Below are 22,491 nucleotides of genomic sequence, written 5' to 3'. Positions count from 1 at the left end.
CTAGGGAGGGGCCAGAGACAGAAAAAGCAGAGGGAACCGGGGCCCGAGAGAGACGGAGGGAGGCCCAGTCATCCCTCAGCATCACCTCAACTGTCCCTGCAACCCCTCATCAGGGCGGTCCACACCTGCTTCTTGGGTGATTTCATTCAACCCCATGGCTCTAAACACACGTCTCCTCAGGTGACTCCTCACGGTTCCTCACCCACCCCGACCTCTGTCTGCCTCCTGGGCTCACACGTCCAACCGCTTGGCTCCCGATGGGCGCCCTCAGCTCAGCCCTTCTCCCCCACACCCCCTTGCACCTCCACACAGATGGCGCCACAGGTGTGACCGCCAGCAGACCAAGGCGGAGACACCCTCCACGCCTCCTTTCTCCTCCCCCCACACCGTCCACCCATCGGGTACTTGACTCCTCGCCCCTCCCCTTTCTCTTCGCCCAGGAGCCACAGCCTCTCTCTTCTGGGGGGCTGTTGCCACCTCCCACCTCCTCGCTGGTTTCTCCACTTCCATCTCACCCCTACTCCCATCGTTCTCCACCCGGAATGCTTTTTAAAAAGAAATCAGATCACACCACTCCTATCTCATGCTTAAAAATCCATTACATTGAGGGACTTCCCTGGTGGTCCAGGGGTTAAGATGTCACCTTTTTAATACCGAGGGTGCAAGTTCGATCCCTGGTCGGGGAGCTAAGACTCCACATGCTTTGCAGCCAAAAAAATAAATAAAAATAAAAACTGAAACATAAAACTGAAGCAGTATTGTAATACATTCAGTTAAGACTTTTAAAATGGTCCACAGCAAAAAAATAATAATAATAATTTTAAATCCATTGCATTGAAAATAAACCCAAACTCTTTCCCCTTGCATGCAAATCTCTCAGGGATTGAACCCAGGCCATTGCAGCCTGAATGCCAAGTCCTAACCACTGGACAACAAGGGAATTCCCCCAACTTCTCTCTCTTTTTCCTGCCAAGTTCACAGCCTCTCAGCCTAAAAGTCCCCTCCTCTGAGACGCCCCAACACCTCCTCATTTGCAGTTAGCCCACCTGGTCCCAGTCCGTCTCTAATATCAGCCGTGTTCTCTGCACACACATGACTACCAGATATTCGCTTGTCCCTGCATTTTTTTCTGTTGGTCGGTCTCCCCCGCTGGGACATGTGCCCCTGAAGCATCAGAATGTGCTTGTCCCTTCCCGCAGCTTGGAGCCTCGGAGGGGCGCAATTGCTCTTTGACTAGCAAAGGCTTCAACCTACCCCCCACTCTCTGGGTTCCCATAGCACGCCTGGCTTGGTGTCCAGGCATTTTCCCCCCCGCAGAGTCTTTTGGAAGAATTTTGAGACAGAGGAACAATGATCACCCTGACTTTACGGATGGGAAAACGGAGGCTCACAGGGGTGCAGTCACGTGTGCAAGGTTCCAAAGGCAGAATGTGCTACTGGGAATTTGAATCGGGGAGGTTCTGCTGGGGAAACACAGCTGGGAGAGGAAGGAAGGGAGGATGAGAGAGATTTAATGAGAGGGAGAATAAAAGAAAAAAAAACAGAGAGTGTGTGTACGTGTGTGAGAGAGAGAGGGAGGGAGAACCAGAGAGAGAGAGGAGAAAGCGGACAGGCCACCAAGCAAGAAGGGGGCAGTGAGACCGGGGTCTCCCGGCCCCTCTGGCTCACTGAGCTCAGCCTGGCACCAGGCAGCCTGAGAGCTCTGAGCTGGAAGCTGGCAGCACCTCGCCCCAGGAGTGTGTCCCTAGGGGGCAGGCCAGCCCAGCTGGGGATGCTTATAAGCTCCCCAGGGGGCCCCTGCTGGAGGCAGCAGGCAGGAGCCCAGCCCAGTGTAGGATCCCAGAGCCCAGAGGCAACCAGGTGAGCGTTCCACCCACTACTCCCCTAAGAGCAGTCTTCATGATCTACTCTCCCTACAGCTCCGTGTCCCTGTGGTTCTCAGCCTCCGGACCTTGGGTCTTCAGGTCTGCTTCCTCCAAATAGGTCTCTAGTTAGGAGGGTCTCTCCAGTCCTCCCTGTGTCTCCCCTGGTCTATTTCCCTGAATCTCTCTCTCCCGGACTCTGACTCTCAGCCAGCCTCTGATGTTCCCTCTTCTCTGCATCCTTGAAGGCCCTGTCTCCATCCTCCTACATCTCCCAGTCTACAGATGGAGAGACACATTCTCCATCTCTTCCTCTCCACCCACCACTCTCTCTCTCTTTCCACTTCTCTCTCAGCCTCTCAGTCTCTCCAGGCTGTGGGTCTCTGGGCCATGAGCTCAGACACTGCGATGTGTGTGTGTGTTGGAGAGGGGGTGGTATATCCAATAATATCCTGGGGGTGGGGGGGGGCAGGAGTGGAGAGAGAGACTGATGGAAAGACTTGGTTCCCTAGAGACTGACCCTTATACAGGTGCTGAAGGATGACCACAGCAGGAAATTCCTGGGGCTGGTTCCTGGGGCATCTCCTCCTCAGTGTCACAGGTATCTGAGTGAGGTGTGTGTGTGTGAGATTGTGTCTGAGGCTTGTTACTGGGTGGGCACGACTCAGGGTCCTCCAGCACCCGACTGAAGCTGCGTGGGTGACAGTACGGTGTGATGGTTGCTCTCTGGATGCACACATGTGATTCCCTGTATCACAGGGTGTTTGCATGGGTGCCACCTGTGTACTGGCATGTGTGTGGCTTTGCACGCCTCCGTGTAGTCATACCCATGAGAGTCGGTGCATGATTGGGGGAACGGCTCTGACAGTCTATGCCTCTGGATACCCTGTGCAGTGACAATGCTGAGAGGACCTGAGTGATGAGGCTGCAAGGACCCGTGGAGCCGGAAAGTGTGAAAGTGTCAGTCGCTTCAGTCGTGTCTCGTTCTTTGCAACCCCATGGACTGTAGCCCCCCAGGCTTCTCTGTCCATGGGATTCTCCAGGCAAGAATACTGGAGTGGGTAGCCATGCGCTTCTCCAGGGGATCTTCCCGAACCAGGGATGGAACCCTGGATCTCCTGCACTGCAGGCAGATTCTTTACCGTCTGAGCCACCAGACCTTGCCTGGGGTACCCCTGAAAGGGAGATTACGCTTCTAGGAGAGTCACCCACTGCTGGCAATCTGCGCCTGCTTCTTGGGTCTCCAATCCTGAGAGGCCCCAGGGATCCACATTAGGACAGTGTGATGGGGTTTCTGTGTCTGCTGGCTGTCTGCTGCCCTGGGGGGGACAGGACTGAGCCGAGTTGGGCAAGACACCAGGGCTACAGATACTGGCACTGCCTCCCTGAGCGTCTTCCTCTGTCGCCCTTGCCTCTGCTTCTTTGTGTGGAGGCGTCTGCTCGTGTTGGGAGATTGAGGCCCCAGCAGTGCACAGGCCTGCCGTGGTGCTTGTATGTGTGTGAGAGAGAGAGCGATGGAGTGTGGGTCTGGGAGATGGCTGTGACGAACTCGAAGCTGAAACTCTTCCCTGACAAGTGACCCTACCTCTGTGAACCCGAACCCCCGCCCCGCCCCCCGCCCCGCCCCCCGCCCCAAGGATCCTGATGCGTGGAATTAAAGCCCCGCACTGTGACCCCTCCCCAGTCTCCTCACTAATCCTTGACCCCGCCCCTAGGACTCTTACTGCCCGCAGGATCCCTGACTCCATCCCTGTGGTTCTGACCACACCCGCCCACCGAGAGGTCTAGTCCCATCTGACCGCCATGCACCGAAGTGCACTGTGACCCCGCCCCAAGAGGCCTAGTCCCGCCTCCTGTTTGTCTCCCAGCTTTGACCACGCCCCCGTGCACCGAGAGCCCCGCCCCCAACCCCTCTCCCGCTGGTCCGGCTTCCACCCTGAGCTACGCCCCCTCACCGCGGCAGAAGCCCCGACCACGCCCATCATCAGTGGTCACGCCCCCTAGAGCCAAGGCCACAGGAGTTAGTGTCCTACTTTCTGGGCCTCTGGCTCAGTCCTGACCACGCCCCCACACCGAGCCCCGCCCCCAGAAGTCCCGCTTCGGCTCAGAGCAGGGTCCCCCAGCCCTGCCTCCGCCCTCAGGATCCCTCGCCTGGGGCGGCAGCAGCCGCATCATCAACGGCGAGGACTGCCGCCCGCACTCGCAGCCCTGGCAGGCGGCCCTGTTCTTGGAAAATGAATTTTTCTGCGGGGGAGTCCTGGTGCATCCGCAGTGGGTGCTGTCAGCTGCGCATTGCTTCCAGAAGTGAGTGCAGGGCGCGGGGGGGAGGGGGGCGGCGCGGGGAGGAGGGACAGGGGCGGGGCTTAGGTTCTAGGGAGGGTCTGGATGCACTGTTAGCTGAGGAGAGGGGCTTCATAGGTTCAGTCTCCGGGTACTAAAAGTGAAAGCCGCTCTCAAGGAAGGCTGTGTGAGGGAAGCGGGAGCTCTTGCTTTGGAAAGACTCAGAATCCTGGGTTGAAATCTCAGTTCCACTGCTGAGTATCCAGTAAATTAAGGCAAGTTCTTGCCTCTGGATTATTGCTTGTGCATTAGGATTTGAAATCATGACTGGGTAGTGCAGAACTTAGCAAGGAAGATGGGGGTGGGGCAAGGGACCGGAGATGGGGTTGTGGTTGAAAACAGGAATGGAGATAATGGCGTGGCTGCCACAGAACTAACCTGTCCCCGCGCTACCCCCGCACCCTCGACCCCGTGGCCCTCAGGTCTTATACCATTGGGCTGGGCCTGCACAGTCTTGAGGCCGACCAAGAACCAGGCAGTCAGATGATAGAAGCCCACCTCTCCATCCAGCACCCAGAGTACAACAAACCATCACTCGCCAACGACCTCATGCTCATCAAGTTGGAAGAATCGGTACCCGCATCTGATACCATCCAGGACATCAGCATCGCCTCCCAGTGCCCGGCCGCCGGGGGGGATTCCTGCCTGGTTTCTGGCTGGGGTCGGCTGGTGAATGGTGAGCTCGGGAGATGGATGTGTCTGGTCTCTCTGAGGGGTTCTCCGCCCAGCCAGTAGAGGCTGATCTGATGCTCTGCGTCCCAGGCAAACTGCCCAAAGTGCTCCAATGTGTGAATATCTCAGTTGTGTCGGAGAAGATCTGCAGTGAACTCTATGCCCACGTGTACCACCCCAGCATGTTCTGCGCTGGCGGAGGCCAGGACCAGAAGGACTCCTGCCATGTGAGAGATGGGGGAAGGGAAGAGGGGAGAAGATCCAGGGAGAGATGGAAAAGGGAGGGGACAGGGACCCCATAGTGAGAAGAAACAGAGATATGGGAGAGAGACTGAAAGAGAAATAGACACAGAAATAAAGAGAAGCAAGGAAAGTGAGAAATAGAAATAAAGACAGATGCAGTAAGGCAGAAACAGACATACACACATGCACACCCAGAGAGAAACAGATACATTGACACACAGAAATGAAATGTAAAGTGAAATAGGATAAAAAATCAACATACAAGGAGGTGAAGAGTTGCATAGAGACTCAGAGAGTCATTGAGATAGAGAAGTAAGCTATACTGGGAGAAAAAGAAGGAGAGACACAGAGATGGAACAGCAGCAAACGCAAGAGAATCGGCCAGCTGTTAGGACGTAGGGAGCCAAATTGGGTGTGATCGGGGCTCTGTAGTGGAACCTTTAAGGAATATGTTGCTATCTTTTGTCCTCTCTCTCTCCTGTCTTTGCCTCTCTTCATTTGGCTCCTTTCTGATCTCACATCTATGTCCACTTCTCTGTGTTTTGTTTGTTTTTAATATTCATTTGTCTGTCTATTGGCCTGACCCGGGTCTTAGTTGCATCACGCAGGATCTTCGTTGCAACACGCTGGCTTCTCTACTTGTGGCGCTCAGGCGTCTCTCTAGCTGTGGCACAGTAGCCCGTTGCCCCACTCTAGTTAGTTGCCCCACCGCATGTGGGAGCTTAGTTCCCCGACTAGGGGTCGAATTTGTGTTGCCTGCCTTGGGAAGGGGATTCTGAACCACTGGGCTGCCAGCCGCGTCCCCACCTCTCTGGGTTTTGGATTCTTTATTCTCTGTCTCTCCACAACAGGGTGACTCTGGGGGCCCCCTGGTCTGCAACGGGTCCCTGCAGGGCCTGGTATCCTTTGGACAAGCCCAGTGTGGCCAACCCTACGTGCCAAGTGTCTACACCAATCTCTGCAAGTTCACGGACTGGATACAGAAAACCATCCAGGCCAGTTAACTCCTGCGACTGGGATTCATGAAATTGAACCCCAAAATATAAGCTGCTGAAGGAATTCAGGAATCTAGGTTCCCAGTGCCTTCCACCCTCAGACCCAGGAGTCTAGACCCTCACCCCCAGCTCCCTCCCTCAACCCCAGGAGTCCTGTCCCATCAAGAATCTTTTCCTATACATGATGCCCCCTAGCGGCATGATGTTGACACCACCTTACCATTGGTAGAGAGCTGATTTTTCACCGCTTTTGTCCCTTCGCCTAAGCCCTGAAATAAAGTCTAAGAGAGCACCAGCTCTGTTCATACTGTCCTCCTTGCTTCCTTTCCCATCCAAGGGATTCCAGCAGATAGTTTGCCTTCTTTGTGCCTCAGTTTTTTCATCTGGGAATTGGGACCGTGACCAGGAGAGTCACAGGATCCCCTTGGAAGAAGACATACCTGAGAGAAGGTTAAGAGAAACTGATTCTGTGGATGTTGTCTAGTTTCTGAAAAGTCGAATCAGCAAATGGCAAATTAATGGGATTTCCTTATTTTGTTTAATCAACTTTGCCGCTGCTGCTGCTAAGTCACTTCAGTCGTGTCCGACTCTGTGTGATCCCATAGACAGCAGCCCACCAGGCTCCGCTGTCCCTGGGATTCTCCAGGCAAGAACACTGGAGTGGGTTGCCATTTCCTTCTCCAAAGCACGAAAGTGAAAAAGTGAAAGTGAAGTCGCTCAGTCGCGTCCGACTCTTAGCGACCCCGTGGACTGCAGCCTTCCAGGCTCCTCCATCCATGGGATTTTCCAGGCAAGAGTACCGGAGTGGGGTGCCATTGCTTTCTCCTGAAATCAGTAATAGACTTTTGTAAAAATGCTAACTCTGGTTCTGCATAATTACTTGAAAAAAAATAGAAAAAAAGCAAAGTTGAAATGCCAAAATATCTTCATGACATTCTGACATTATTAATGAGAAATGACAAAGAGCATGGTGATGTTTTTCATTGCTGTGAAATACGATGATACTGCCAGAGCTTTTAATCTCTTTCGGAACACAGCCGTTTATGTTTCAGAGTAACTAAAAAGGAAACTTTGAGAAGATTTGCTGTGATTTTTGCTTGTTTGGTCGATTGGAGAACAAAGGTAACAACCCGTTTTATGACTTCTAAACTGGCCTATAAACGTCATGATCCACCAGATCTGTCAGTAGCTAAAAGTTCCACGGCCAAATTCCATTTTCCCTTGAGAAAGTAAAACAGTGGATTCCCAAACTGCTTGACTTATTTTGGTTTTGACTTCTTCGGTGCATTTTAAGAATTTTTCTCTTGTGGTTGCCTCAGGACCCACCTGCTGTAGCTGGAGACTGGTGGCAAGAATCTGGGGGGCAGGGGTCGGGGAGTCTGAGGATGGAGAGAGGGGTGAGTTAGGACAGAGAGAGAGAGAAGACTGAAGCCCCAAGAACATAAAGAACTGTTATTATACTAAATACAATGGGGCTTCCCTGGTGGCTCAATGGTAAAGAATCTGTCTGACAATGTAGGAGATGCAGGTTCAGTTCCTGGGTCAGGAAGATCTCCTGGGGAAGGAAATGGCAACTCACTTAGTATTCTTGCCTGGAGAATCCCATGGACAGAGGAGTCCGGTGGCAGTCCAGTTACAGACCACAGGGTGGCAAAAAGTCGGACACGACTTATTGACTAACCAACAACTAAATAGAATATACTGATAAGAATTTATATCCAGGAATATCTTCATAAACATATTGTGAACCTATTCTTAAGGAGATATTAAACTTTCTCTGTATCTCTTCAGTATCCTCAAATATATAAAGTAAGTGATGAGATAACTAAGAGAGACAAATCCCTACTCATGATAGAGGACTTGGGGAAATCCCTGGTAGTCCAGTGGCTAGGACTCTGTTTTCACTGCTGATGGCTCAGGTACAAATTCAATCCTTGGTCGAGGAACTAAGATCCCACCAGCCACTCAGTGCGACCAAAAGTAAAAAAAAAAAAAAAGATTTTAAAAAACATAAAGAGGACTTTAAGGAGCCTCTTAAAAAATAATAGAACAAACAAGATAAAAGTGGATAAGGACATATATGATTTGGACAACGTGATTAACAAACTTTATTTAGTCATCATATATAGAACATTGCACCCAGTATCTGAAGAATATACAACCTTTTCAAATTGCACATATCTACCAGAATGGCTAAGACTAAAAAGAAGGACAGCATGGTGTATTGGTTGTATGTAGAGCAGCGGTAATTCTCACGTATTTCTGGGGGCGGGGGAGTATAAAATGGTACAACTGCCTCGGAAGACAGTTTGGCAGTTTCTTAGAACATAAACATACGTTGTCTACCCCATAACCAGCAAGTCTACTCTTAGGTATTCATGTAAGAGCAATGGAAAAAAAAAAAAACACCTCCCACGAATGTTCATAGGAGCTTTATTCATAGCAGCCAACCTGGAAGCAACCCAAATGTCCATGAAGGAGTGAATGAGCAAACAAACTGTGAACTATTCACTCAATGCAAAATGCTACTCAGTAATAAAAAGCTGAAGTCTTGATACATACAACACTATAAGTGCACCTCAAAATCAGGATGCTGAGTAGGGACTTGCGTGGTGGTCCAGTGGTTAAGAAATTCCAGAACCACAGACTCTTAGTTAGTCCAGAATCCTAGGGTCTCAGTCAGTCTAGAACCATAGACCTTCAAAATCTCTGGATTATCAGACCTTCAGATTCTAGAATAGAAAGGCTTGTTGTTGTTGTTGAGTTGCTAAGTCATGTCTGACTCTCTGTGACCCCATGGACGACAGCACCCGAGGCTTCCCTGTCCTTCACTATCTCCTGGAGTTTGCCCAAGTTCATGTCCATTGAATCGCTGATGCCATCCTGCCATCTCATCCCGTCACCCTCTGTATGGATACACATATCCACTATTTTTAGATTCTTTTCCCATATACATCATTACAGAGTACTGAGTAGAGTTTCCTGTGCTATACAGTAGACTGCAATGTTTTATAAGTTGATGGGATTGAGAGTTACCTGGGTGGATGCATTTATCAAAACTCATTGAACATGAAATCTATACCTTGCACTGTGTACACCATGATTTTAAAAATATACCTCAAGGCCTCATCCAGTAAGGCAACCCCCTCGCCCCCTCCAAGATCGTCTTGCACCCCACGTCCCACCCAGGTCAAGTGTCTACAGAACGTAAGCCTTGTTTTCCCCTTCAGCGCTTCAGTTGGTTATTTGTCACTGTTGTCTCTCAGTCAGCTTTTTGTAGAATGGGGTTTCAGTTTTGTCTTTTTTTTTTAACACCGGTAAATACTTACATTCAAACCGGGAAGGGGAGGCAGAGGTCTGGCCCCCTGCTCTGCTCCTTTGATGCTGTGGGGCCTACCCCTGGAGCAGACCCTCCTCTTTGGGTTCCGGGAGCTTCTTTGCTTGTAGTTGTCTCAGATTCGACCTGTCCATGTCGTGCCGCTCAACCCCCTTCAAGATGCCTCTGGAGGGCAGGGGAGACCTGCCTTCCACTGTGACTGGCCTGTGGGGTTCTGACTACCTTGCTGCTTACAGGTTCATGACTTGATTAATTTGTTGTATTGGAAAACTTGAAATGTAGGACGCCATTAAGTGTCTGTTTCTATTTTTGGAATATTTATATTACTTACAATTAATGAATAAAAGTGGGTTTAAAAGCCTATCCATGAATGGGGGGGAAATATATATATATGCACACATTTGCACAGCATTTACAAAAATTGTACTGATACTGAGCTATGAAGCAAGTCTCACCACATTTCAAAATGTTAAAATACCGAGGTTATTGTCTGGCCACAATGTCATTAAGCTAGGAATTGACAAAATTCCATAACCCGATCTCCAGAATTCGGAGTTGGTCCCCCACACCCCGCTCCGTCTGACCCAGGAGTCCCCGCCCCCACCCCGCCCCGTCCCTCAGAGCCGTGTGTTGGGCGCCACCTAGCTGTGGAACCCTCCCAGGACAGGAGAAAAAGAGATTCCTTCCAGTTCCACCCCGCGCAGCACAAGAAACATAAAAAGTCTCAGGGAAAAACCTAGCCGTACATGGGGCGTTCCCCCTCCTCAGAGTCACACTTGCAAGCTGGGGCCGCACACATGTTTTAACTCCCTGGCCTCAGTTTCCCCATTTGTAAACTGGGAAAAGGGGGGGTTCAGAAAAAGAAGCCAAAATTGAGAGACGGGAGAGCCCTTGCTTCTTCAGGTCTTAATCTGCTCTGAGAAAGACCCCAAAACCACCCCTCCCCAAGATTCTCGGAAAACAGGACTGATGATGGCCTGGATTACTCATTAAGTGCCAGGCACAGATTTCACACACTAACACCTCAAAACACTCCGAACATGCAGAAGCAATTATTAGTCTCATCTATTAGATGGACGACTGAAGCACAGAGAAGCCAAGTGACTTGCCTAAAGACACACAGCATTATGTGTTGGAGGTAGGATTTGACTCTAGGCTGCCTGGAGTCAGAGTCAACGTCTGAATCACGTCCTCTGTTAACCTGTCTTTCACACACCAGCCTAATTCTGATTTACACACCTGCTCTATGCATATCAACTCGTCCAATCTCATCCATTCTCCACTCCCTCCCCTACCCTAAGGCCCCATCACAGATGAGTAATGATAACTAGAGAGAGGTGATGCTTCACACTCAAAGAGCCAAGGACTTCTGGACCATTCTCTTGTCCCACTCTCCAACTTCTGCAGCCTGGGTGACCTTGAACTTCTGGGGTGCTACCCTCCCCCCCATATATCTGCTCCTGTGTGGGATTGTTTACTCTTAGCTCCTTATACTTATCTGTCTTAGATACTCCTTGTAAAACTCTGTGATTTTATCTGATTATTATTAAGTAAAATTACCTGGTTTTTTAAAGATGAGAGACTGAAAGCACTTACCAGAATTTCCAAAATAGTAAGCCGTGGGGCAGGGGCCTGAGCCCAGGCTGTCTGACTCCAGGGCCAGGACCCTGAAACACTACTTTTGACTGGTTCCATAATGAAGGGGAGGGGGTTGTGGAGAGATGAAATTAGAGGAGACCCAACACCACATGGGGAGTTCCCTGGAGCGTCAAGAGTCCAGTGCCCCTTGGGGAGGGGGACAGGATGCAGTGCCTGTCTCCCTGGTAGAGGGGGTTCAAGATGAAGCTTGTTGCCTCAGCATGTGTGCTCAGTCGTGTCTGACTCTTTGCGACCCCCTTGATTGTACCCCGCCAGTCTAAATTCCTCTGTCTATGGAATTTTCCAGGCAAGAATATTGGAGTGAGTTGCCATTTCTTACTCCAGGGGATCTTCCTGACCCAGGAATCGATCCCACATCTCTTGCATCTCCTGCATGGGCAGCAGATTCTTTACCACTAGTGCCACCTGGGAAGCCCCCTGTTCCCTCAGGGTCGGGGTGGGGAGGGGAAATCCCAAAGGGGCTCAAACACCAGGCTGAGACGTTTGTTCAGGGGTGCTGGGGAGTCGCCCCTGGAAGTGCCATGAGCAAGGAGGGGGCGGGGTCGGCTCTGAGTGTCTAGAGAGACCCTCTGAGGCCAACTGCTGAGGGACAGGAGGGGACAGAGTAGAGGATGGCAGGCCAGGGTGGAAGTGGGGGCGAGGTCCAGGAGTAAAGCGGGGCACCTGAGCCAGACCAAGAGGACGGAGGGGAAGGACAGGGGTGGATGCCACTGGGCCGTAGGGAGTGAGGGGAGGGATGGAGTCGTCTGGCCACATGACTGGGTGGACACTGGGGGCTCTCCCTGAGACGGGAAACGTGGGAGGAGGGAGGAGGAGAGTTTGGGAAAAGAGATAAATGAGTTATGACACGCTGAGTGAGACAGACCTGGGGCTTCCCCCGGGTGGGTTGGGGGTGCCTCCCAGGAGTGTGGCTGCCCGAAGCTGGAGTATTAGGGTCAGATGGAGAACTCCTTGGAGTGAACCATGGAGCTGATGAAAGAAAGACTCCAGGGAGTGTTCGCAGTTAAAAGACTAGGGCGGGACGAGGGCCTCAGTGGAGGTGAAGAATGTCTGGGGAGATGCCCAGGGGGACATTGATTCCCCACGTCTGACTCTGCCGAGTGGGCGGGGCTAGGGTTGGGGCGTGGACATCACCGCGTCGGGGGCGGGGTGAGAAGGGGCGCCCTCCCCAGGAGCTTGAGCTCAGTTCAGGTAGGAACCTGGGCCGCACGCTGGTGTGAGCTCAGAGTTCCATCTGTGTCAGGGAGACGCTCAGAATACGTGCCTGTGAGAGCTAGTGGGAGGGACAGGTACACGTGTGGTGGTGATGGAAAGCGCTTAGCCTGGCACCTGGGATGCCCTTGCTATGATTACCCCTCGCCACCACCCGGCTAAAGCAGAGGGAGGTGGCTCCAGGGGTGGAGTTGAACAGACAAACTAGGTGGCAGAAGGCAGGGTTCATCTCACCCTCCGTGGTGACCTTTGCTGTGATGCCCCTCTCTGGGTCTCAGTCTCCACCGTATGGTATATGTGTGTGAGTCACTCGGTCGTGTCCAACTCTTTGCGACCCCATGGACTGTAGCCCGCCAGGCTACTCTGTCCATGGAATTCTCCAGGCAAAAATACTGCAGCGGCCATTTCCTCCTCCAGGGGAGCTTTCCAACCCAGGGATCGAACCTGGGTCTCCTGCATTGCAGGCAAATTCTTTACTGTCTGAGCCACCAGAGAAGCCCCAATATTAAGGAGGAAGCCGTAATAATATCCACCTCAGGGGGCTGTCAGAACGATAAATGAGATCATGCGAGGCCAACACTCCATAAACAGCAGTCGCTCAACTGCCAAAGCAGTGACCCACTGTGAGTCCAATGGCTTTGAGCACAAATTTGTGGCAAGAAAAGGAGACAAAATAGTTCTAGAGTAGATTCCAGCCTGGGAAGTCAAACTATAGACGGGGTCCCAGGACATCTGAATATGACAGGGTTCTAGAATGCCTAGAGATGTACAGTTCTGGATTATTTTACTATCTTGGGTTTGAGGGCAGGAGGAGAAAGGGTCAACAGAGGATGATGGTTGGATGGCATCACTGACTCAATGGACATGAGTTTGAGCAAACTCCAAGAGATGGTGAAGGACAGGGAAGCCTGGCATGCTGCAGTCCATAGGGTCACAAAGAGTCAGACACGACTTAGCAACTAAACAATGACAACAAGCCTTTCTAGTCTAGAATCAGAAGGTCTGACATTCTAGAGATTTTGAAGGTCTATGGATCTAGAATGACTGAGACCTTAGGATTCTGGAATAACTAAGAGCGTGTGGTTCTGGAATGTCTGAAAGACATCTGGAGGGCTTAGATACCATCATTCTCCCATATTATCTGTGCAGAAGTCAAGGGCTAGGCATTGGCACTAACATCCTTAACAGTCAGCCCCAATCAGGCAGCCCCTTCCTGTACACGTGATGGATTTCCAGAAACATGGAAGAACTATGCCTATAACAGTTCCCATCTTTTGCTGGGTGATCTGAGATCAGTACCTCCTTCTCCTTGTGTCTCCTCATTAAACTAGCCATGATAGTCTTGAGACAATTTCCCAGGATCCTCTATGGTCCTGAGACTAGAAAACAAATCTAAATTTCCAAAGCTTTGGGTTATCTTAGTGATGATCTCCATTCTCCAGAAAACCAGAATCCAGATTTCAAGCACAATAAAGACGATAGGATCCAGAATAGACTCCAGCGTCCCAGTCTCTGAAGTCATGCTCTAGAGTCAGGATTCTAGGAATCTCAGATTCATGGGAAGCCAGGCCCCTGTCTCCCAGTCCAGTCTTTTAAATACACAATACAGATTTGAAACACGAGACTTCACATTTCAGAGTCTATCCATGTAACCTCAGAGTCTAGACCCACACTCTAGAAATCCAGACCCCCAAAACTGAAAATCCAAAATTTATCATTTATATTCCAGGCCCCAGGGCCTCGAGTCCTATATTCCAAACATCAGACTTCAATCTCTTAATCTGGACTCTAGTATTCAGAGACACCAGATCTAGAATCTAAGCCTGAGACCTGGCACTCAAAGGCCAGAGTCCAGGATACAGATTCCAGAAGTCAGACTCCCAAATCCACCCCTGACTCCAGGTCATGAGTGCTTGGTTCTAGGCCCCAAACTCAGAATTCAGAATTGGAGATCCAGAATCAAAGATCCAGAATCCAGAATTGGGATGTTCAGACTGCAAGATCCAGAACTGGGTGTCTAGGTCCAGAATCCAAGATCCAGAACTGAATATCCAGATCCAGAATCCACTGTTCAAAATCCAGAATCAGAGATCCACGATCCAGAGCAGAGAGTTCAGAATCCAGAATCAGGGGTCCAGAACTTGGGGGATCCCTGTCCAGCTCCAGAGTCCAAGATCCAGAACCCTTATCCAGGCACAGGAAGCTGGGCTCTAGAATCCAGTTTCTACACTCCAGACCCCAAATTCCCGGTTTACATGCTCCGGACTCCTGGCTCTGTATTTTGGTCTCCTCCAATTTTCTGCTCTTGCCCTACTGCCTCCTCTACCCCCACCCCCCAGACAAACCGCCCCGGGGAGGGAAATTCCTCCTCATAGACTCAGACAAAAACTTCAGCCTCATAAATGCTCATTAGGCCTTGTCCCGCACCCCACCAGCCACCTAGGCGTCCCCGCCTGTAAACTGACTCCCAGCCATTTCCCACCCCACCCTCCCCGCTCCCCCAGGACCCGGGTGGAGCTGGGAGCTTATAAATTCAGGCGTTGGGGTGCCAGCTCCCTTTCTTCTGGCATCCAAGCTGCCCCAGATGCTGCTGGAGGATCTGGAGGGGGTGAGATCCTTGAGATGGGGGAGAGGGCTTGGAGTGAGGAGGGACACAGGTCTGCGCTGGTCTAGGGGAAACAGGAGATGCCCGGGTTCCCGAGAGCAGATATGGACTGCCTGGAGGGATTTTCGTGTCAAGGGCACCTGGGGAGGTCCATGTGTTCTTTACCGAGACACCAAGCTGGACCTGAACCAAGAAAATGTCCTGTAGATGTAAGAGGGAGCTGCAGTGGGGAGGTGGGGGAGGGGAGGGACCAAATCAGAAGGACATCTTCGAAAGCATTTGTACCAGAGCCAGGAACCAAGGTCACGAGTTATCACCGGAGCAGGTCAGCTCAGCACAATCTCCCTGAGGCCTCCCGTGTGCCAGGCGCCTGGCTGGGCAGTGCTGGGGACGCAGAGAGGTGCTGACCTGAGCGTTCCTGGGGATGAAATCAGAGCAGGCACTCTAGGACTCATAAGAGATACCTGCTCAATATCATGGTCTCCCAGCTCAGCTGAGGGCTGAGCCTCAGCGGGCAAATATGAATTCAGAAGCTGAAGGGAAGACGGACTTTAAGCCCCAAGCTTGCCCAGCACCATGCAGTGCTGGGATTCCAGAGTCCAGTCAGGCTGGAACTGCCCTTAGGGAGTTCTGGGTCTGGAAGGGGAGGCAGACACCACTGACTTGGCAGAGGTCAGAAGTGGACCTTGGAGGGAATGGCATACCTAGGAGGAGGAACAGCCTGAACAGAAGTGTAGAGGCATGACATTGCAAGAAGGGAAAAAATGGAAGAATCAACTGCCTCTAGGGCCAGGTCATGAGAGACCCAGCCAGTGAGGCTGGAAGGGGAGAAAACACTCAGGTCCTCACAAGTGAGGCTGGGGGGACTGGGACTTTATCCCGGGGGAACTGGGGGTCTGCAAGGGCTGTGAGTGGAAAAGGAACTGGTCAACTCCAAGCATAGGGGCATTCTGTGGGGGCCATGTGGGAGGACAGGCTGGTGGGGGGTATGGGACTGGTATAGGGTTTGCAGAAAGAATGAATCTTGAACCAGAGCCCTCGGGCAAGTGGATGGTGTTGGCGTCTGCCAGGCCATGGGGACCGCGTGGAGTCTGACTCGGTGCCTGGAGGAACAGCAGACTCCTGCAAGAGGGGGAACCCGGGAGGAAGAGCAAGTTGGGGTGGAGTACAAGGATGCTGAGAAGAGGTGTCTTGTCTTAAGAAAAAGTGGGATGAGTTTGTGCCTGGAGGGGTCCAGGTGGAGGTGTGAGGGGCCAGCCTCACACCAGCTTACCCTCTCCCCTCCCCAGACTTCAGCAGAGCCCTGGTCCCTCCGTCACGATGTGTCTTCTCCTCACCTTCTCCTTCCTGCTGGCGTCTGCAGGTGAGGTGGGCCCAGGTCGGGTCCAAGGGGACCATCTGAGGCTCCCTGTCCCCACCCCCACCTCAGCCACCCACCAACGTCCCCCCCTGGGGTCCCCACCCTACCCCAAGCTCTGTCGGGGGCCCAGGGCTGCTCCGGAGTCCCCGTGATGATGAACGCAGCCCTTGGAGGACCCAGACCTGAGTTCGGGTTCTGAGGCTGTCCCTTTCTCGCTGTGTGACCTTGAGGAAATTGCTTCCCTTTCCGGTCCTCGCGCACCTTCTCTAGAAGATGACTTCCCTGTAACAATAATGGCAACGTTTCCATAGTACGATATAGGTAAAGCTTAGGCATGCATGCATGCTGAGTTGGGTCCAACTCTGCAACTCCATGGACCACAGCCCACCAGGCTCCTCTGTCCATGGGATTCTCCAGGCAAGAATACTGGAGGGGGTTGCCATGCCCTCCTCTAGGGGATCTTCCCGACCCAGGGATTGAACCCGCGTCTTCCTGCATCTCCTGCATTGCAGATGGATTCTTTACTGCTGAGCCCCTGGGGAAGCCCCATGGGTGGGTTCTACTGCCCTCATTTGACAGGGGAGGGGGCTGTGACTCGGAGAGGGGTAGCCTCTAGGTCAAGGTGACCCCAGGTGACAGGAGAACTCCAGACCAGGTTCAGCCACCCCCCATGGAGAAATTAAGTGTAACCTGATGCCTCTACTCTGGACAAGCAGAAGGTGGACTGTAATTAACCTCTCCCCACATGATCCTCACTCCTGGGGGCCCCTCAGACCTCCCCCCAACCCCGCTGCCAGCCTCCCCTCTGGCGCTCTCCATGATTCCTCCTCTCTGCCCCCACCCCGTCCCCCCACCTGCCTGCTGCACCCGACTGGGGCCTCCACCCTCCTCCAGCTTCAACTGGCCAGGTGCAGCCTCAGTGCCCAGCTGTTCAGCCCGCACTCTCCGACCTTCTCCGTAGGACAACCCCACCCTTCCCGTGTTAAGCCCCTTGTCCACCACATCCGCGTTCTCCCCCCTCCCCCGGCCTGGCCAGGGCCCTTGGCCCAGTTCCTGACCCCGGAGCCGGGTAGCGTGTGGCCATTTGGTATGGCTGTGTGAAGCCCGCCCCGGTGTGCGTCTCTGTGTGCCTAGGGAGCTGTCACCTTGAGGAGACATATCCACATTGCCCGGTGCAGGGGGTCATGATCTTGACCCTTCCCTGTTCATGTACTTGTGCACAGTGCAGTGTGGGTGGGGGGAGTGTGTGTGTGTGCAAAGGTTACCTTATGTGTCTACATCCTGACCACACATGTGAACCCGGTCCCCAGCTGTGAAATGCAGTTAGTGACCTTGAACACCAAGGCAGTGACTTGAAGGCTGATCTAGAGATGGATAAATGTGTCCTGTCCTGGCTGCCTGTGTCTCCAGCAATGTGTCATTGACCTTGAATGCCACCTCTGTGTTCCATGTCTCCCTGGGTCTGATCTAGTGGGTTCACATCTGAATTCTGGCCCTCTGGGTCGGTTCTATAACTCTGAATCTCCACAAAGTGGCTTGGGAAGGAATCACAGTTTTGACCTTGACTATATTTATGTGAATCTGCACGTACATCTGGCTTCCTTTGGCTAAATTTGTGTCGATGACTTGAAGATCCACATGTGTGCCTACATAAGTAAATCTGTATGTCCTTTATTTAAGATAACTAATATTTATTAAGCAGTTACAATGTGCCAGGCATTATACACACCCTCTCTCTTTCTCTCTCTTGCTCTCTCTCCCACTTAATTCTTAGAACGATCCCATTATACAGATGAGGAAATAGAGGCACAGAGAGGTCAATTTGCTCAAAGTCTTGCAGATAATACATTTGAATACAGGAGTTTTTACTCTATCACTTCAGATTGAACCACTACACTATAGATTCATGTTGGTGACCAGTCTTTGGGGACCTGAGTGTGTATTGGTGTCTCTTCCTGTGTACCCTTATTAAAGATTTCACTTTGTTGTTCAGACCCCATGTGCAAGTATGCAAACCTGTGACCCTGTATATGCAGACCCACACAGGAGACTTGATCTGAGCTTCTATGTCCAAATCTGTGTCTGTAAATGTGTGTGTATGCACACACGTACATACACTAACTATCCCTATTCACATACACACATGGAGTTCTGTGCTGTGATTCTTAAAGCTGCAACCCACGTACGTGCAAATGAATTTCAGCTTAAAGTGTTGGCAATATCAGTTCCTACGTTTAGAAGACTGCCCCTATGTTTGTCCATGACCTTGTGTGGCCACATCTGTGTCCTTGTAAGACACTGCGTTTGGCTGAGATGTCCAGACTCTGGAGCCAAGACTTGTGTCATACATATTGAGAGGCCACATCTTTTTGATGGCTGTGACAGCTCAATGGGTGACCTTGAATGGCTGGTTCCAAGTGACCATCTGTCTGGACCTGAATCTATCATCCTTGTCTCCACTTCCTCTCACAGACGGCTTCCTGCCCTCTTGTCCTTTCCCTGTCCTCGCTCCCAGAGTCCTGTATCAAATGGGTGGGGGCTAAGGGCAGGGACACGGTTCTGGAGGGAACAAGCAGCAGCTGGAGACTTCCCTGGCTGTCCAGTGGTTAAGACTCTGTGCTTCCACCGCGGGGGACCCTGGTTCAAGCCCTGGTGGGGAAACTAAGATCCCACATGCCACGTGACACGGCCAAAAAAAAAAGCCCTTTTTTTGTTTAAAGTAGCTGTTGTAAAAGCTAGAGAGAAAGTTGTGCTAAAAAATCAATAGCAGGGGCAAAAAAAAAAAAAATCAACAGAGGTGAACTTCCTTAGCAGTCCAATGGTTAAGACCGGGGCTTCCGCTACAGGGGCCACGGATCGGTCCCTGGCTGGGGAGGTTCTGCATGCCACTGGTCGAAACAACAACACAGACAACAACAGGGACATCTGAAGAAGTTGGGGGAATGTGTGGTGAGGGCAGGGTGCAAGGAAGTGCAGGGTGCAAGGGAAAGGACTCTTCCCTCAGGGATCGCCTCTCTCTCCTTTCTCAGTGGCCCAGGACGACAGTGACAAGGTACGGAGGGATGAGGAGTGTGTGCCCCACTCCCAGCCATGGCAGGTGGCCCTCTTCGAGCATGGACGCTTCAACTGCGGGGCTTCCCTCATCTCGCCGCAATGGGTGCTGTCTGCAGCCCACTGCCAAACTCGGTATGAATGCTTAGGGTCCTGAGGCGGCGTGGTGGGAGAGTCTAGGAATCTGAGAATCGTGGATTCTGAGGGAGAAAAAAAAAAGAGCTGAAACCGGGAGATTGAGTTCCGGGTGTGTGCATGACTTTGGCACCTTGGTCTCTGAGAGGCAGGGGCTGGAACTATTGGCTCCAGGGCCTTAGGGAAAGCGTAACAGGATCTCCAGATTCCCAGAGGGTCTGGGAACTCCGAGTTAACCGCCCCTTGATATTTCTGTCCTCTCCTCACTGGGCTTGCTGGTAACCACTCGCCCGCCCGCACAGCTTCCTGAGAGTGCGCTTGGGCGAGCACAATCTGCGCAAGCGCGATGGCCCGGAGCAACTGCGGACTGTTTCTCGCATCATCCCACATCCGCGATACAAAGCGCTGAACCACCGCCACGACTTGATGTTACTGCGTCTAACCCGACCCGTGCGTGTCACCGCCGAAGTGCGCCCGATCCCGCTGCCCGCGCGCTGCCCCCAGGCCGGAGAGGCCTGCGTGGTGTCCGGCTGGGGCCTGGTGGCTAACAAGGAGCCTGGGGCCACAGGGAGCCCCGAGTCACAAGGTGCGTAAAAGGATGGAACTGGTTGTCTGGCCTCCCTCGAGGACCTTATTCTCCAGGGCTCTCAGGCGGAGGGGACAAGGGCCTGAAATTTTACAGATTCGCTCCCACTCTACCGTCCTCTGCAGTGAGACTCCCGGATACGTTGCACTGTGCCAACATCAGCATTATCTCCACCGCGTCTTGTAACAAGGACTATGCAGGGCGACTGATGGACACCATGGTGTGTGCGGGCGTGGAGGGCGGAGGCACCAACTCCTGTGAGGTCAGAGCTGACAGGGAGCCATGGAAGGAAGGGAAAGGGCGGGGAAAGGGGTTTGGGAGTTAGAACAGGGGGGCGGGTTTTGCTTGCTGTGGGCCAGGGAAAATGCTGAGGATAGGTTTGAGGAAGGGAGAATGAAGGGCCCTTAGGATGGAGGTGAGGTGGGAGATGGGCTTAGAGAGGTGATGGGTTTGGGTTGTGTTTGGGGTGGATGATGTGGTTTGGGCTGGCCGTTGAGGATGGGTATGAGTTTGGCTTGTTTTCAGATGGTAAATATATCGAGGTTAAGTGGAGGATGGAGATGAATTTTGTTTGGGATCCAAAAGACGGAAAGATTGGGGCTGGGTTGTGTTGAAAGTGAGGATGGACGTGGGTTAGATTAGATTTTGAATGGCAAAGGTGGGGGGTCAGGTTGGGTTGCTGGGTGGGGTTGCAGTTGGACATGGGTTGTATCGAGCTGTGTTGGGTTGAGGTTGGGTTCGAATGGTTTGGATTAAATTGAGTCCTCGTATGTTGAGCTGGGATGGGTTTGCATGGGGGTGGAGGTGGATTGGGTTTTGTTTGAGATTCTGAATGGTGGTGAAGATGGGAATGGGTTCCCATGCAAGCTTCCCCTTCTTCCCACAGGGTGACTCTGGGGGACCTTTGGTCTGTGGGGGTGTCCTGCAGGGCATTGTGTCCTGGGGTGATGTCCCCTGCGACACGACCACCAAGCCCGGTGTCTATACCAAAGTCTGCAGCTACTTGGAGTGGATTAAGGAAACCATGAAGAGAAGCTGACCGTTTGGGCCTACCACCTATGTCCCAGCAGCCCCATCCTGGCCTGGAACGGAACTGGGCCATCCCCCCAAGACCCGATCCAAAGCCCAGAGGTTAGCCATGGACTTGCCTGTCTGAGACCAGAGCTGGTGCTCATGGTCACCTGTTTGATACCAAAATAACAGAAAACACTGATGCAAGCTTCTCTGTGGAAGTTTCTGCAACTTACTTCTGGGGGTGAAGGGAAAAAGGGGTCAGAGACTGGGAGGGGAAACCAGAGCCAACAGATCCTGGTCCTTTTCACCTGCTGCCCTGATCTTTAGGTGAGAAGAAACGACATGAAGCAGGGCCCTCTCTGTTCATTCAGCACCTTTTGATCTTGAGCCAAAGATCCCACCTCAGTCAGCCTGGCTTTCCCCATCTCATGTTGCTGTCCTTAGGATTAAGTGATGTGATTCATAGGGACTTATTTGAATAGTCCCTGGCACTGAGAAAAGACTGTATTTCCGGACCCCAGTGCAAGGACGCAGTATACATGGGATAGTCGAGAATGACTTCCTTGTCTTCAAGATTGAGTTCTGGGCTTCCTGGTAGCCATGGCAAAAAGGCAAAGACTCTCCTTTCTGTAGGCAGGTTCCTGACATGCAGCAGAGGTTGGGCCCCCGTGAGCTGCTTTGAATCTAGTTCCTGACCCCCAAAATGTGATTTTTTTCCCAAGGTCACCGAATGTTGGAGCACATGAACCTGCCTTCTGATACCTAAATATTTTATGGAGGGGAGGGTGGGTTGGAATTTGTGGAGAAAATCTCTTCACCCTGGAAGGCAGGTATTCCAGGATCTCTGGGATTTTAGAGGACATGACTTTGAGCATCCAGACTTGGGAAACCAGGAGGAGGTGGATAATGGAACACTCCCATTGTCTGGGGGTCGGGGGGACATTAGATTTTGAGATGCTGGGAAATTCACTCTGGAAACCATTGAAATGTCATAGTTCTGCATCTGGAGATGCCAGGATTTGGTGAGGGGTACCTAAGACTTTATTATGAAAGGAACAGTAGATTTAGGGACCTGGATTCCAAACCTGGGAATTCAAGAGTCAGGGCCTTCTGAAAGCCCAGACTTATATTCTAGAAGGTTGCTGGAACCTGAGATATTGGCATCTTTGGCTCCAAGAGGTTCAGGGAGAAAGGAATCAGAACCCCACTGCTGGTATTTGAGGGTGCATTGGGTCTTGGGGGTACATAGCCTTATGTGGGGTTAAGGTATCTGGGGCTTGGTAGTGGAACTCAGTGGTTCCTCCACCATCCTGTTCCTGCCCCCACTCACCCCTCTCCCCCTCTGCTCACCGGCTCTGGCCCCACGAGCAAGCTCCAGGCCCTGCCCCGGCTGGCTTCTGGCCGCAGGAATGCTTCCAGC

General features: G+C 52.1%; 2 protein-coding genes across 2 annotated transcripts; both read left to right on the top strand.

The window, feature by feature from the left end:
* Window positions 1–2,387: 2,387 nt before the first annotated feature.
* Window positions 2,388–6,422, top strand: KLK4 (kallikrein related peptidase 4). The gene is made up of 5 exons (XM_061386219.1): window positions 2,388–2,463; window positions 4,004–4,166; window positions 4,625–4,878; window positions 4,965–5,101; window positions 5,969–6,422. The coding sequence occupies exons 1-5, from the start codon at window positions 2,403–2,405 to the stop codon at window positions 6,119–6,121; spliced, it is 768 nt and encodes a 255-aa protein (XP_061242203.1). The 5' UTR covers window positions 2,388–2,402; the 3' UTR covers window positions 6,122–6,422.
* Window positions 6,423–11,796: 5,374 nt separating this feature from the next.
* On the top strand, window positions 11,797–21,275 carry KLK15 (kallikrein related peptidase 15). The gene is made up of 6 exons (XM_061386205.1): window positions 11,797–14,928; window positions 16,215–16,288; window positions 19,315–19,471; window positions 19,774–20,057; window positions 20,183–20,319; window positions 20,944–21,275. The coding sequence occupies exons 2-6, from the start codon at window positions 16,246–16,248 to the stop codon at window positions 21,094–21,096; spliced, it is 774 nt and encodes a 257-aa protein (XP_061242189.1). The 5' UTR covers window positions 11,797–14,928; window positions 16,215–16,245; the 3' UTR covers window positions 21,097–21,275.
* Window positions 21,276–22,491: the final 1,216 nt, after the last annotated feature.

The sequence above is a fragment of the Bos javanicus genome, chromosome 18 (genome assembly GCF_032452875.1).
Source record: "Bos javanicus breed banteng chromosome 18, ARS-OSU_banteng_1.0, whole genome shotgun sequence".
Taxonomy (NCBI): domain Eukaryota; kingdom Metazoa; phylum Chordata; class Mammalia; order Artiodactyla; family Bovidae; genus Bos; species Bos javanicus.
The sequence above is the reverse complement of the archived record's forward strand: the minus strand, read 5'-3'. Positions and strand labels throughout refer to the sequence as shown.